The sequence below is a fragment of the Melanaphis sacchari genome, unplaced genomic scaffold (genome assembly GCF_002803265.2).
Source record: "Melanaphis sacchari strain LSU unplaced genomic scaffold, SCAv2.0 Contig80_pilon_pilon, whole genome shotgun sequence".
NCBI classification, from domain to species: Eukaryota; Metazoa; Arthropoda; class Insecta; order Hemiptera; family Aphididae; genus Melanaphis; species Melanaphis sacchari.
In genome coordinates, this window is record NW_020271570.1 from 104346 (window position 1) to 119196 (window position 14851).

Here is a 14851-nt window from a genome sequence, read left to right on the forward strand (position 1 = left end):
AAACATCAAATTAACGCACAAATAGACACTATTTACTAGTTAAATCGCACAACAGTATTTATTTTTCACAATAGAAGAACGTTTTAATTATAGTGTAATATAAGTCACCTTTATTAAATTCGTGTTGAAAATAATTACAAATTGTTAAAGCTTCATTGAGAAAACTGAGTAGATTTAAACGACAAAAGTATCAATCATTATAAATTTAAAATCATGCCGATTATAAATGAAAATAATTCGGAGGTAATTATGATCATATCCTTTTAATATATTTTATCAGTTTTTTTTTACAAAGTGTTAATACTTCTGATTTTTTTTCTAGTTAGAAAAAGTATCGTTAAATTCAGTGATCATTATACATCCAGGATCTCTGTATTTACGAATTGGCCGTGCAAGTGATGTTACTCCATTCAAATTTGTTCACGGTTTGGCCAGAGTTAATTTACTTTCAGAGATGACGAATAGAAGGGACCAAATATTACCAAATTTTCCTTTTAAAGTATGTTAATATTTATTTCTATTCTTAATAAAATCAAAACCTATTTGTTTAGACATTTAAGATATCTGTTTTGTGTTTTTAGAACTCTGACACATTAGCAGCTATGGAAGATAGTAGATTACAAGCATCTCATATGTTACAATCAAGTTTACAGTCAAATGGTGACAGGAGGTATGCAACACCACCTCAACAAATAGCTGCTTATAATCGAAATTCTGTACCAAAATATAAGGATAATGTACCTCGGGCACAAATAAATAAGTCATACGCAGTTGGTAATGTTTATGGAGAAGAAGTCAGTATTTATCATACACCCAATTTATTTAATTAACCACGGATACCTATGTAGTTAGTTCCATCTACATTTCAGATTTTCAATTTAGCTCCTGAACTGGATTATAATGTTTTCTTTCCAATATTAAATGGTGAATTAAACATTAACGGCCAAATTGGAGGTTCATTAACAGCTGTTTTAGCAGATCTTGAAGCTATTTGGACACATTGTATAAATAAATTACTAAATATTAAGACTTCAGAATTTCATGTAAGATGCAATAAATTAAAAATATTACCTTTTGCTTTATTTTTTTAATAGATTTAAGCAATAAGTTCTATACTATTTTTACTAATAAAGTAGAAACTACAATACTTTAATATAATAGGTAAATTTTTTAAAATTTAAGAATCTGATTTTAAACTTATTAATACTATATTTACCTTTTTAAAGAAAAATAATACTAGTCTCAATTCCATTGTTATAATTTGTAGATTTCTATAGAACAACTAATTTGTGATTTTCATGTTTGACCATAAGTTATTATGTATAATTTTTATCTAATCATATTAGTTTATAACTATTTGAGGTTTATACATTAAAAATAAGAAATAAGAAGTTTGTGGATTTGAGTTTATAAGAAATATAAAATAATTAATATGCATTTAAAAGAAACTTATCCAATTTATATTTAATATTTTTATCAAAATGTGATATCCACTAAATGTATTTGTATTGTAATATCAAAAATGGAAAAAGTAATTATTAATGTTCATTTCAAAATATTTAATATATTGATAATTGAAATTCCAATTTTTTTTACTAGAACTACAAAGTCATTCTAATTATACCTGACATATTCAACAGAGTTCATGTGAGAGAAATGATGTCAATGATATTGTTGAGTATGAAGTTTAAAGCTTGTCTTCTTATACAAGTAATTTTAGTAAAATTTAAAACTTATTTTTGTGTATGGTATTTATTATTCTTCATTAATATTGTTTGTTTTAATTATAACTTCAATTTAGGACCATGTCGCAGCTACTTATGGTGCTGGTTTGGGTTATGCATGTGTGGTAGATGTTGGTCACAGGAAAACATCAGTAAGCTGTGTAGAAGATGGTATATCTCAAATAAGTACACGGATTAGATTGCGCTACGGAGGAGGTAATTTTTTAAATATGTTTGTATAATTAACACTAAGTATTTAATGTTGTATTATAAAAATCTCTAACTTAAATTTTTTTTTTATTATTAAAAAGTATATTAATATTTTTTATAATATATGCTATTTCATATAAATTATTATAATCCTTCTAAAATATGTATGGTATTTTAAAGTTAATTATTTTTAAGGTTCTTCATTTTTAACATTAGAGTTGATGTTTATTTTTTTAGGGAATATTACTCAAACATTTCATTGGTTACTTAAGAAATGTAGTTTTCCATACCATGAATGTAATCCTATGACTAATTATTATGATGCTATATTACTAAATCAATTGAAAGAAGAGTTTTGTCATTTAAATTTGGATAAATGTGGTGCTGTACAAAAGACAGTAACTGTAATGAAACCATCTAAGCGACAAGTACAATACACAATACAGGTATTAAGAATAAGTAAATCTCAAGATATGAAATAAATTTACTTTTTTAATTTATGTTACACTTAGGTAGGTGATGAAGCCATGATAGCAGTTTTAGGCATGTTCAATCCAATGTTGTTAGGTATCATAGACAACAATCATTATGTAATTCAAGAAACATCAAAATCACTACCTGAAGATCCTTATGATGAAGAGTTTTTAAGAGAAACTAGTGTAATTATCTAAAAAAATGTTTAAGTACATTATTAAAATTTTATGATTGTTCAACTTTTATTTCTTTTTAGAGACGTGGCACTGGTCGTGAAATGGAAACTGAAACACAAACTGAAAACAGTACTGTGCATAACACTGAAGAAGAAATATGTGTTGATCAAATTGAAACTGCAGGAAATTATTTTGACATTGAAACAGGAAGACCACAAAGTCTTGATAAAGTAATTGTACAAAGTATTGAGCGTTTAAGTAAGTTTATTGTTGACAGTTTATGAACTAAAAATGTATAATAAGTGACATTGAATTTATAATTAGATACAGATGAAATCAAACGGAAAATGTATAGCAGTATTTTAGTGGTAGGAGGTGGACTTAAATTTGATGGGGCATGTGCTTGGTTAAAAAGCAAAATATCATTAAATGCACAACAAGTATATTATGGAGGTTTGTTATAAATTAATCATGAAAGTACAATTTGCTTATTGAGATGTTATTTTAGGGCATATTGAAATTATAAGTTCACCAAAAGATTTGGACCCACAAATTGTTACGTGGAAGGGTGCCGCAATACTTGCTGGTTTAGAATCATCTAATGAACTTTGGATAAGTGGTAAAGAATGGTCTTCATGGAGTATTAGAATTTTAAAAGAAAGAGCAATGTTTAATTGGTGACCTGTTAATGTTGATTTTTTTTTTAAATTCTTATCATTGATTACAAACTTTACTTTCTTTTGTATGAAGTTCAAAATATTTTACAAAAATAACTGTTCTAGTCATACATAAACAATTTTCATTACTATTGATTATATTAATTTTAAATTATTGTTCTCTCCAAGTTTTAAACAATTATTGGATATAGATTTATATTTAAATGTATTTTTGTATAAAAGTGATTAATGTCTATTATTTTTATTATATTATTTATTTTTTATTTACAAGTAGTAATAAAGTATTAATTATACATTTTTTGGGATGCTATCCATATAAAGCTTTTAAAATTAAGTCTATTCTTGCATATTTATTTTATTATTTACTTGAAAATATTTTTATCTTTAGCCCACAGTTTGAAAAAATAATTAAAATTAAACTTATGACATTTATTACTTAAAATAATTGTAGTGGATGGTCGTAGTATAAGCAAATATAACTTGTAAAATATTATTTATATAATTACATTTAATGTTTGTCTAGTTATTAATATAAATCTAGTATTAAAACAACTTAAATTATAACATTGTAAAAATAATAATAATTATTGTTTGCTTAAATAATTTTATAAAAAAATCTAAATAACATTGCACAGGTATGAATGAATCATTAATAAAAATCAAATAACAAACTGAAATATTGATGATACATTACAAAGTCATATTAAGAAAATAAAACAACATTGTTATATTAAATACAAAATAATTTGATATTTATTTGTAAATATAATACTCAACTATGTTGATTATATTAAAATAAGAATAAAATATTAATAACATTGAAAAATATAAGAAATACATTACTTTATAATTTGTGTTCAGTTAAATAATGTAATTTTGTATTTTTTAAAACTAACCAACTTTCCACTGCCTTTAATAAGAAAATTGGTCACGCTAAATGCTTTAAAGTAATTTTAAGTTGATAATTAATCAAAATCAAAAACATTTCTTACCTTATGCCTAATTTGAAGATTTGGCATGTAATATTGTACATGTGAGATCACAGCTTCTAAAAAATCAATATAGATTAATAGCAGTTGTTAAGGGTGTATGTACAAAGAGTAGCACAAAGCATAAATGAACATTATTATTCAATTTAGATTTAAAGTGTTTTTTGCACTTGAGTAGTTTAAGAATAATTAAAAAGCATTCATTATTGATGTTTTATATACCAACCTTTTAATTAATAAGATCATTTACACCATGAATATGTAGGCATACAACCGTCTTTCTACGGTAGCAATGTGCACACTGACACATATTTAGATGGGACGGTTTCTTGGAATAGCTGAAATTTTTCAAAATGACCATTATCTAATAACGAGAAATAATTGATTGGTAGAACATTTTGGAAAACAATTGTTTAATTATGTAAATATCTTATACCTATTCCAGTGATAAGATAAATTAAACAAGTCTCCCAAAATTATGTTTTTAAAATCTAAAAAATATAAGCTAGAAAAATCTTAAAAGCATGACCAATTTTCTACGTTAAAATATACTATCTTCTAGGTACACATTAGCTAAATAAAAAACTGAATTATAAATATGAACTGTTTTACAAATAAATATATTTTTTTTTAATTCACATATAATTAATAAAATTTAACTTGTAAAAAAATTAGGCAATATTTAATTGTATCAATACTATTTTAAGACATAATAAAATTGGAAAAATATATGCAACATACAAATTAAAAATTACAGTATTAAAATAAAGTGAAGAATAATGAACTAAAATTAAAATCAACTAGGGGCAAAAGTAACACGGAAATATCTTTGATATCTTAAAAGATAGATAAACAGATTGATACACTAAAATGAGAAACACTTGATTCGAGTATTTAAAATAATTTTAGTATGAATATTATTTTCACTCAAATTTAATAATGGAATCTTAAATTTGCGAACCGTAAGGGTTATCATAAAATCTGGTAGAACATTCATCACAAAACTCAACAGATATTCTTCTATTAGATACGTGTAAGCATATACCTACCTCAGTCGTAGTAGGGTTGATACCATCTAACAATGCCCAGCCCTCATCTTCTTGAGGTGCAACTGGAGGAGGCACCATATGAGGGTGATTGCTGTCTCTTTCCTCTAACAAATCAAAATAACCATCAAACAGACTATGGCTCGTGGTAATAGGAAAGTGGTCAATACTCGCATCAGAGTTTAATTCGTTAAGAGTCTTGTCAATATTACTACCTTGTGGGATGATATTTCTCCAGCGTATGTTACGCAATAGACCGCCTATCTGATGACTGTTGGCAATCATACCACGCAAATAGGCCACCTGTCGGCGGCTGCTCGCCCACTTCTCTTCACGTTCTTTCAGCTCCCGTTTCACACCCCTGATCTCACGTTTAAGCTGCGACATCTTTTGCTCCAAGTCCTTGACATACTGTTTTTGTTTCATGCGGTTTATACGGGCAGCTACAGCGTTCTTGCTGTTGCTGGTCGGTAAACGGCGGGGACGACTACTTCTGCCACGCCGCTTGTGATCGGAATCCGAATCTGAGAACTCGTACTTGGCCGACGATGTGTCGTCGGATGAGCTGCATGATCGTACCATGATGGATCACCCACCCGTACTAGGTCGCTTTAATAATAATGGACAGTTGTGTAGGTGTGCTTTCGGCGGATTATCGTCATACGCAATTTGTATTTTAATTTGAAGAGTACTTACTGCAGCTGTTGGATCGAGTTCGCGACTAGAAAGCCCAAATCGATCTACAGTACGTGGTCGTAGTATAATTAAACCGACGTATAAATACAAAAGGTCGAATGTCCAAAATGGCTAGTGTCAACATACAATAACATTAAATTGACACTTTCATTGCTGTGTACTATAAAAAAACAAACATGAATGCCCTGTGTTAACTGATTAAGCTTCATTAAATGATATCATTATTAAAAAATAAAAAGTAAATATATTGTTAACAGTAAGTCATAGAGTACTTCAGTCTTGGAGGTTGGAAATATATCACTAAAGATAAAAGACTATTTAGTCATGGCTAAATATATTTGAGATAATAGTAATTTGAAGAATACTGAATAATATATAAATATATAATATAATAAAAAATATGAATATTTCTAATTTTAACAATGATTTATTGATTTATCAATTAGTATGATTATATACATACTACACTATTTAATTTATTTATTTTTGAGACTTTATTATGAAATTACACGGTAATACCCATAGACCTTATACCACAGAATAAAATAGATAAATGATAATACTAACTTTGCGGTTAATACAGCTAGAGTATATTATAATATCTGTTAGTTACTATATACAGTGTAACCAATTTTATATATATTTTTAATTTTAACTATTTCAGAGACCTTATACTAAGTTTAAGATTTACTCTATTTTCAACTTCCATATTCTAAATGTTAAAACAATTGAATAACACAGTAAAAAAATCCATAGCATAGAATAATTTTCTTTAAGTCTGATAAGTGACAAAAGTACAATATTTATATCACAGATTAAACTTAATCGAGGACCATAGTGACTTTATTATAAGTAATTAATAATTACATTTCACGACACAAATCGAATAAATATATTTTAAATTAATGTAATGAGAAGTAACAATAAAAAATAAATAATAGTGTTTGTACCTTACATGTGTCAGTTATTTTCAAATTATTCTCGTTATAAGCGATGAGTTTGAGACGTTCAACTAAATGTAATGTAATAATACCACAGTATATCTACCAAATGTTATATATTACCTGTACCATTAGTCATTACTTATCTATCTATATTCTATATATTATATTTTTATTAAACGGTGATAACTCAAGTAATAATAGTAATATTATTGTACTATAACTTTTAATTTATTATTTGAAATTTGAATAAATTAATTGATGTTTAGCCGCCAATCACAGTTATTTTGTGTTGTCATGTGTTAGCACTGTATGGTGATTATAAACAGACGTAAGTACGTAATCATTAGGCTGCTGTGGTGCTGACTGCTGTTTCACAGATATATATTGTAGTGTTCATATATTTGTGTGCTGTCTGCAGTTTACTATAATATCGTGTACTATACATGCTTACGATTGCCCTGTGTCCTTCCTGTTGTAGCCTTATTGTGGCTACTGCAGTATTGTCTACTCGTTTGGTCTTAAGGCACTAATACTTAAGAGCATTGTATATGGTAAATAGCGATATAATTAAATAAAGATTAATTTTTCTACTCTGAGTTTTAAGTATCAATGTGTAACTAATGTCTTGTTATAGGTGTACAATTTGAATTTTAATAGTTCTATAACATTCGCTCTCCAATATTGATAACTGATAATCAATTTAAAAACCAAGTTATGTCTACTTTTAGCAAAGGTGAGTTCTCGGTGCGATTGGTGGCTATGCTTTTTTTTAATGTTTAAAGGTTAATAAACTAAAAAGATATTGACATCACATATTGTGTCATTTCTGTCTAACAAGTTAGAATACCTTTAGTGAAACCATTTTTCCAAATAAAAATTTCTCTTTATAATAATTCTAGGTTCAATATAATTCAATCAAAAATTAATTGATATGCAATTCAGATTAAATTTATACCTTTTTTAAAATTGTAATTATCATTTTTTAGATTGGTGGATTAAGTTTTTCACAGATGCTGGTATTCCTTCATTTGCATCATCTAATTATGCCAGTATTTTTTATGAAAATAGAATTCAGTCTAATATGTTAATGGATCTAGACAAAGATATTCTTAAGGAAATGGGTATAACGGTTATTGGTGACATAATTGCAATTCTTAAACATGCTAAAGATGTATATAGAGAGGTAATTGTTATTTTTTTGATTGTTATTTATTTTGTGAAGAAATATTTAATTTTGAATATATGTTTGAAGGGCTTTTATGATAGTTGTAATACTAATATAGCAGAAAGTTTAATAACTAAAAAAATTCAGAATGAACCCAATGAAATTTCATCTCAAAAAAAAAAAAATAGGCAAGTATAAATTAAAGTTAAACAAAATACTTGAAAAACTTCTAAGTCTTATTTATTTTTTTATTCATTATTTATTTAGTTACCAATAAAGTAAAAAAGTTAGTTACAAAGAAGATCAAAGTCTCAAGTGAAAGTGAAGAAGACGAAGAAGCATTATTAAAAATAGTGAAGAAAAAGATTCCTTCACAACTATCAAACAATTCAACTAAAGTTGTCACTAGAAAAGTAGTTCCTAAGCCTAAAACTACAATTAAAACTAAACCAGTTATAGAGAGTGATGATGAATCCCCTCGACCATCTGAATTGAAAACTAAGAGCTCAGTTTTTGACCGTTTGGGTGTAGGTGATGTAAGCAGTACAACTCCAAACTTTGATAATGTGAATTTATCCACTGACTCAAGAAAAGTAATCAATTTATTTATGAAATTATATTTCAAATTAAATTATAATTTAATTTGTTTCATTAGTCTTCAGTGTTTAAACGTCTTGGAATTAAGCAAGCCAGTGAACCCACTGCTAATGCAACATTTAAACGTACTATTAAAGGAGCAATTAGTGATGCATATTATGGACCTAGCATTCCAACAGAAGAATCTAGTGCTTTCACAAAAAGAATAAAACTGGAAGAAACAAGTATGAATTATATATTGAAATATTTTTGTAAAGAAATAACTACAAAAAATTATATGTTTAATTTTTCATAGCTAGAGCAGTATAAAGGTTTATGTTTAAATATTTGTTACAAATTATTTTGGACCATTAACCACTATTTTTTAGAAATTTACATAATAAGTTAATTTATATAGTTATAAATTTACATAATAAGTTAATTTATATAGTTATAAATTTATCGTTAAATTATTAATATACACTTTTATTAAAAACATACATTTCAATACTTTTTTTTGTATGTATACATTTGTCAAATTACTATTTACAATCATGAATCATGAGCCTTTAGATATAACCATAGACCTTATACTCAGAGTATAAGGTCTATGGATATAACATATTCAGTTTTGTTAATTTTATTGTCTTGTTATTTGTTTAGAGAACTATCTATGCTATGTATTACGCATTAGAGCTATCATTAATTATTACTTAAAAATTTAAAATCATTATATTTTTAAGAATGGTGGACTATAAAAGAAAATTTAGAAGTATTAATTTTTCCAAACAACGTGTTATAATTTTCTTTGAAATTTTTAAGTATTATTTATAGTATTTTTGTTTTTTCTTCTAAACATTTAATCAATTTTTTGTATAATTTCTCATTAATATTCATAATTAAATTAAATTTAAAATATTAAAACTTAATTAATACTGATTAAAAGTTTATTTTTAATTTAAGTTTCTGAGTAGGAATAAATGTAATAGTTTTATAATTAATGGTTTAAAAAAAAAGTTGTTTGTCTTTCAACCTGTATTACTCGTATAAAAGCACTGAGCAAAAAAAATAGTTTAATCTAATGTATTACTAATAAACAATAAATTTATTTTAAAATATTTTTAGAAATACAGGATTAGTGTATTTTTTTGTATACATAATTTTATCATTGATTTCAAATTTAAATAGATCGTTATTCAATAACCTTCACAACGTATAATTATATTCTTTTTTTTTTTTAGAATTCAGTCAATAATATTAAAATTTGTATAATTATGTTACTAAAATTTAAGTTGAGAGTTTTTTAAATAATATTAACCATTGCATTTTATGCTGTGTAAATTTGAATAGTAATGTGAATAGAAAAAATATTTATTGGGCTATTATTTTGAACTACTGAAAATACTAATAAAAATAGAAATTAATGTTTATGATTATTTTTAAGTTTAAAATTTCATACTAATTCACTAAAATAATAAAATTTTTTTGATTTTTAGGTCTTAATTCTTCAAAGTCTGTGTTTGAGCGTATTGGCGCTTCTTGTGACCGTGAAAAAAAAAGCCCAGGTCTTGTTTCCAAAAGCGGTAAGAGTTCACTTATTTTTATCAATGTAACTCGTTAGTAGCCTTATTCAAAATTGAGAAATAAATGTAGAAAATGTGTTTTAGTGACCCATTGATTTTACACATCAACTTGTAAATTTTTAACGATACTATTTTAAATATTTATGATATAAGTTAAAGTATTAATAGAAATTATTAACTAATAATACAATCGTGAAACCAATTTTTTTCTATTACAAAAATAACATGTGAATTTTATACCAAAAATATGATTGTAATAGAATATATTTATTCATTATAAATGACCAAATAATTTTAAATATAATTCCTCCATAAACCTTTGGGTCAAAATATTTAGCCATTAAAGATTCATTCATAAGACATGTTTAATGTAATTATATTAAGTATCTTTAAAAATAATCCATAAATAATTGTTATTATTTTATTTTCTAGCTCTTATAAGAAATGCTAACTCAGGTGGAAGACCAATTTATGTTAATCCAAAGGTAAATTAATAATGTCTATTAAATTTTATAAATTTATCATTATTTTAACTTTAAGATTAATACATTTATTTAAGATGTAAATTTATTGAAATGTATTAAACATTTAATTTATTGGAAATAAATAGATTTTACAAATCAGATATTATGTTTAAACTATTATTTTTAAAAATAATGATAAAATGTATATTTTTCAGTTTTAACTAAAAATATTTTCCTCACTCTATTCATATGTTTTTATTTTTGTTTTCTTAATTATTCTTCATGTACAATTTTCATAGTCCTCTGTCTGTTTTTTTAACAAGATTTTAGTTCTAATGTATCATTAACCATTTTTTACTAAGCCCTTCAATCACATTGTTAGTTTTTCAACATAAATTTTATCTTATAATTTTTATTATATGTGAATTATAGTTTCTATTCATGTTTTGATAAAATGTATTTATTTTATTCATGTTATCACAAGTATAGAAGTATAAAGTTAATTTTTTTGAAAATAAAAGAATATTTTTTTAAAATTCATACACATTTCCATAGGATATATAATTTATTTTACTTATGGTTAACTTTTTGTGAATACAGTATTTACTGTTGTAGTTAAATAAAGTTAAATACTTATTTTCGTATTTTTTATCTTCTTACTTATCATTTAAAGTTTCAATACTATAATTTTTAAATACAATTTAATAGAAACATTCTGACTCAACATTTATTTCGAGCATTAATAAAAAAAAAAAGAGTATCTATAAATATCATTTGAAAAATTACTTTATACTAAATTAATTACTACTTAATTTTTAATTAAAACTAAATTTGATATTACTAATATTTTTCAGGTACTAAATGTTAAAAAGTTGAGTCTGTTAAACCATTCACATTTTAGAAGCTCAGATTTAGAGTGATACATAGATTGAAGATTAATCTTTCAAATTAAAAAGTGTTATGCATATAATTTTTTTTCTGTCATCAATATTAACAAATACAAATTTTTTTAAATGTCTGATATTGGATTTTTTTATTTTTAATATTATAATGACTTATGATGTGTATTAATTATTATTATTTCTATTGAATAAAATAAGCACATACAATAACTAGGTATATTATATTATATTTTTTTTATTTTTCCAATAAATTAGCTTGTTTCATTAAGTATTTTTAAAAGTGTCTTGAATGTCTGAATAATGTAATCAAACCACTGGATTATTGTAATCACTACTTATAATATGAAAACAACTCTATTTATTTTTTTGTATAATGATTTGAAGAGCTAGCATGTGTAATTTATGTTTCTGATTACAATTTGTTTAACATTATTGTGAATTTTATGTTTAGACAATTTAGGCATGTTCTGACATCAAGTAACAAATAAATGTATTAATTTGAAATATAATTTTTCAATGTATTTTATTTTTATTATTTATTATTGTTTTTCTTGTATAACATAAGTTTTATCATTTTAAAAATAATTGGTATACAATTATAAAAATATTTTTTTTTCTTCTAAAAACAAAGGATTTAAATTAATTGAATTGTTTTAATGATGACTTAATAATATTAATGATTATACGTAACTGGTTGAACAAAGTAGGTAATATTTAATTTTAAATCAATTTAATTGTTTCTGAAAATATTTATTGTTATAACAGGAACATTTTTTTAAATGTTGGTATTTACATTATTTAGTTATGTTTTGTTTAGTTAATGTTTATTTGACTGTTCAATCTTATCGTGTTTCAGATTCTTTATAATTTTCCAAAGACTGACTAACTCAAATTAAAGATTTAAATTTTCTTGTTTGTTGCTAAATATTTCATTAGAATACATGAAAGCCAGTTAATTTAAAATATTTTTATTTAATTTATTCATTAATATATTTAATACTCTATATCATTTGTAATTAAGACAAGATATTGAAGAAATGTCTTTCAACAAGAGCTAATTCTTACTGTTAATATTTTTTTATTTTAAAACTTCACTGGCAATTAGTTAAAATACTACTTATGGTGAAAATCTTTTGTTATTAGATATTAATGTTATAGATTTGTAAACCTATGCATTTATTTTTATTCATCTAAAAATTTTATGTAAATGTCTATGTGAGTTTTTATCAATCCGTTAGAATAATCAGTTGAAATCCAAAAACTTGGCACGTATATAAATAAATAAAACCCATTAAAAATGTTTATTTTAGTTCAACATAATGACCGTCTGTCGGTGTTTCAATAAATAAATGTAATTTCGTTATAGCAGATGAGTGTTATGTGTCAAAATAAACGAGGGTCGAGTTCACGATAATCGTAAACCTTCAACACGAGTTTAGCCCAACAAGATATAGATTGGCCGTTAATAGTTAGTAAAATATTCTGAACACCAACTATTCTAATATTATTTTTTTTTTTAATTTTCTCTCTCGCTCTCACACTCTCTTGTTATTCGTTCGTCATCGTTTCGTGATGTGCTATAGCCTATAGGTACCTATAGAATTTAGAGTCTTTACAAAATTAATGCTAGATAGACTTGAATTAAATAGATTGTAGGTAAATAGTAAATACCTACATGATTAATGATGCATTTTTTTCGGTCTACTGGGAAAAGGAAATGATAGATGGATCATATTTTGAAAGTTAACATAGGGTTTATATTAGATTGGATCTATTTGATACTTTAGAAGGTAAAAATTAAAAACTCGGTATTTTTCAAAATTGCTCATATTATTTTAAAAAGTTATTGGCATTACTCATTAAATTTATTATCTCCCACTCTTCTGAACCGTGTCACTTCTGTCAATCATAAAAAAAAAACATTCCATAGAACATTAACATTAGAACAAGTAATCAATGATATCCGTAGATAAATATTTCTACACAAATTCTGATGTATAATTATACGTCTCTTTATATAATGGATGTATTACAGTTGAATCCCATGAATCCAAATGGTAAACTTAATTTAGGCTAAAAAATAACGTGGGTAATTGAGTAGGTACCTACAAAAAATAAAAATATTTTCTTTTCCATTTTACAAATTTAGAACTGTTAGTACACAAAACGTTAAACAATTTTTGTTAAAGTATCAAAAATGTATATAATTATTAATAACTAATCTATATAGATACACAACATGTATTTTATTGCAATTTATTGAATTTTACCGACCCACCCGTTATTATTATTGTCTAATATTGTGTACCGTAGTCGATCGACTATAATCATTATACTAGTGGCTTATATTTTTTATATAATAGTATCAGAATTCAGAATATTATTTTACGCCGACTTATTTTAAAATTTCATATTGCTGGTAATAAATTACGTAAATAAGACAATACATAATAGAAAAATCTAATATCGCAACTACCTATTTATTTTATCAGACTCTATTAGTCATATTATCAGATGGAATTCAGCCATAAATATAATTTCAAGTTTGGAACTGAAGTGTCAAACTCCCCTTTACATGTTCTAGGTGCAGTTTTCATTACATTAGCAAGATACACCCTAATAGGCGGTAACTGAAATTCACCGCAGGCTGTCATCATTATTATATGGAGTGATCTATTTAATGTAATATACTTATTATTTCAAAGAGCTCTAACATTTTTAAAAATATTTCTTTTGCATAATTTTAAGTTGTTACAAAAAAAATTATATTTTTTATTGTTATAATTTTTCAAGTTTTTACTCTTTTAATTGACAATAAGACGTATATACCTACATTTTTAATTTCCTAATCCGTAGTAAAATATTATTTAGATTTTATTTTGATCTATGATCTATGATCTATGTAAATCTATGTATAAAATGTCGAAAATTTAGTTTATTAGCTATAACTTATAAGTGCAGACTATTTAAAGTGTAGTGTTAAATATAAATTTCTCAGGATATTCTTTCGCTCAACTTCGCTTATCAAAGGTTCAAATACTTGTGTACTACTCATCCAAATTCAATTTTTATTGAAAGTACTTCAAAAATTATTTTATTTCGGAAAAATAAGGAATATAAAATGCATAATGTCGTCTTAAAAAAAAAAAAAAAAAAAAATAAAAATAAAAATTATGATGAAATATAGTTTTTTAGCGACTAAAAGTTATGTAAAAAAAATATTTC

General features: G+C 24.8%; 3 protein-coding genes across 4 annotated transcripts; 2 read left to right on the top strand and 1 right to left on the bottom strand.

The window, feature by feature from the left end:
* The first annotated feature begins 5 nt into the window (after nucleotides 1–5).
* LOC112601990 (actin-related protein 8) lies at nucleotides 6–3400 on the top strand. The gene is made up of 11 exons (XM_025349898.1): nucleotides 6–243; nucleotides 323–499; nucleotides 582–794; nucleotides 870–1043; nucleotides 1600–1710; nucleotides 1802–1940; nucleotides 2172–2380; nucleotides 2447–2593; nucleotides 2665–2842; nucleotides 2909–3037; nucleotides 3093–3400. Exons 1-11 carry the CDS (start codon nucleotides 214–216, stop codon nucleotides 3263–3265), a joined length of 1680 nt encoding a protein of 559 aa, XP_025205683.1. The 5' UTR covers nucleotides 6–213; the 3' UTR covers nucleotides 3266–3400.
* A 770-nt stretch (nucleotides 3401–4170) lies between these two features.
* LOC112601991 (CREB/ATF bZIP transcription factor-like) lies at nucleotides 4171–6244 on the bottom strand. Of its 2 annotated transcripts, XM_025349900.1 has the most exons (5): nucleotides 5993–6237; nucleotides 5512–5905; nucleotides 5300–5403; nucleotides 4477–4588; nucleotides 4171–4309 (listed from the first exon to the last, which is right to left on the bottom strand). In XM_025349900.1, the coding sequence occupies exons 2-4, from the start codon at nucleotides 5876–5878 to the stop codon at nucleotides 4532–4534; spliced, it is 528 nt and encodes a 175-aa protein (XP_025205685.1). In that variant the 5' UTR covers nucleotides 5879–5905; nucleotides 5993–6237; the 3' UTR covers nucleotides 4171–4309; nucleotides 4477–4531. The 2 variants fall into 2 exon arrangements, with proteins under 2 accessions (XP_025205685.1, XP_025205684.1); XM_025349899.1 differs by having other exon boundaries at nucleotides 5300–5905; nucleotides 5993–6244.
* Nucleotides 6245–7285: 1041 nt separating this feature from the next.
* On the top strand, nucleotides 7286–11741 carry LOC112601992 (uncharacterized protein C19orf47). The gene is made up of 9 exons (XM_025349901.1): nucleotides 7286–7487; nucleotides 7571–7669; nucleotides 7923–8119; nucleotides 8189–8285; nucleotides 8366–8694; nucleotides 8757–8922; nucleotides 10174–10260; nucleotides 10693–10745; nucleotides 11579–11741. The coding sequence occupies exons 2-9, from the start codon at nucleotides 7651–7653 to the stop codon at nucleotides 11642–11644; spliced, it is 1014 nt and encodes a 337-aa protein (XP_025205686.1). The 5' UTR covers nucleotides 7286–7487; nucleotides 7571–7650; the 3' UTR covers nucleotides 11645–11741.
* The last annotated feature ends 3110 nt before the right edge of the window (nucleotides 11742–14851 follow it).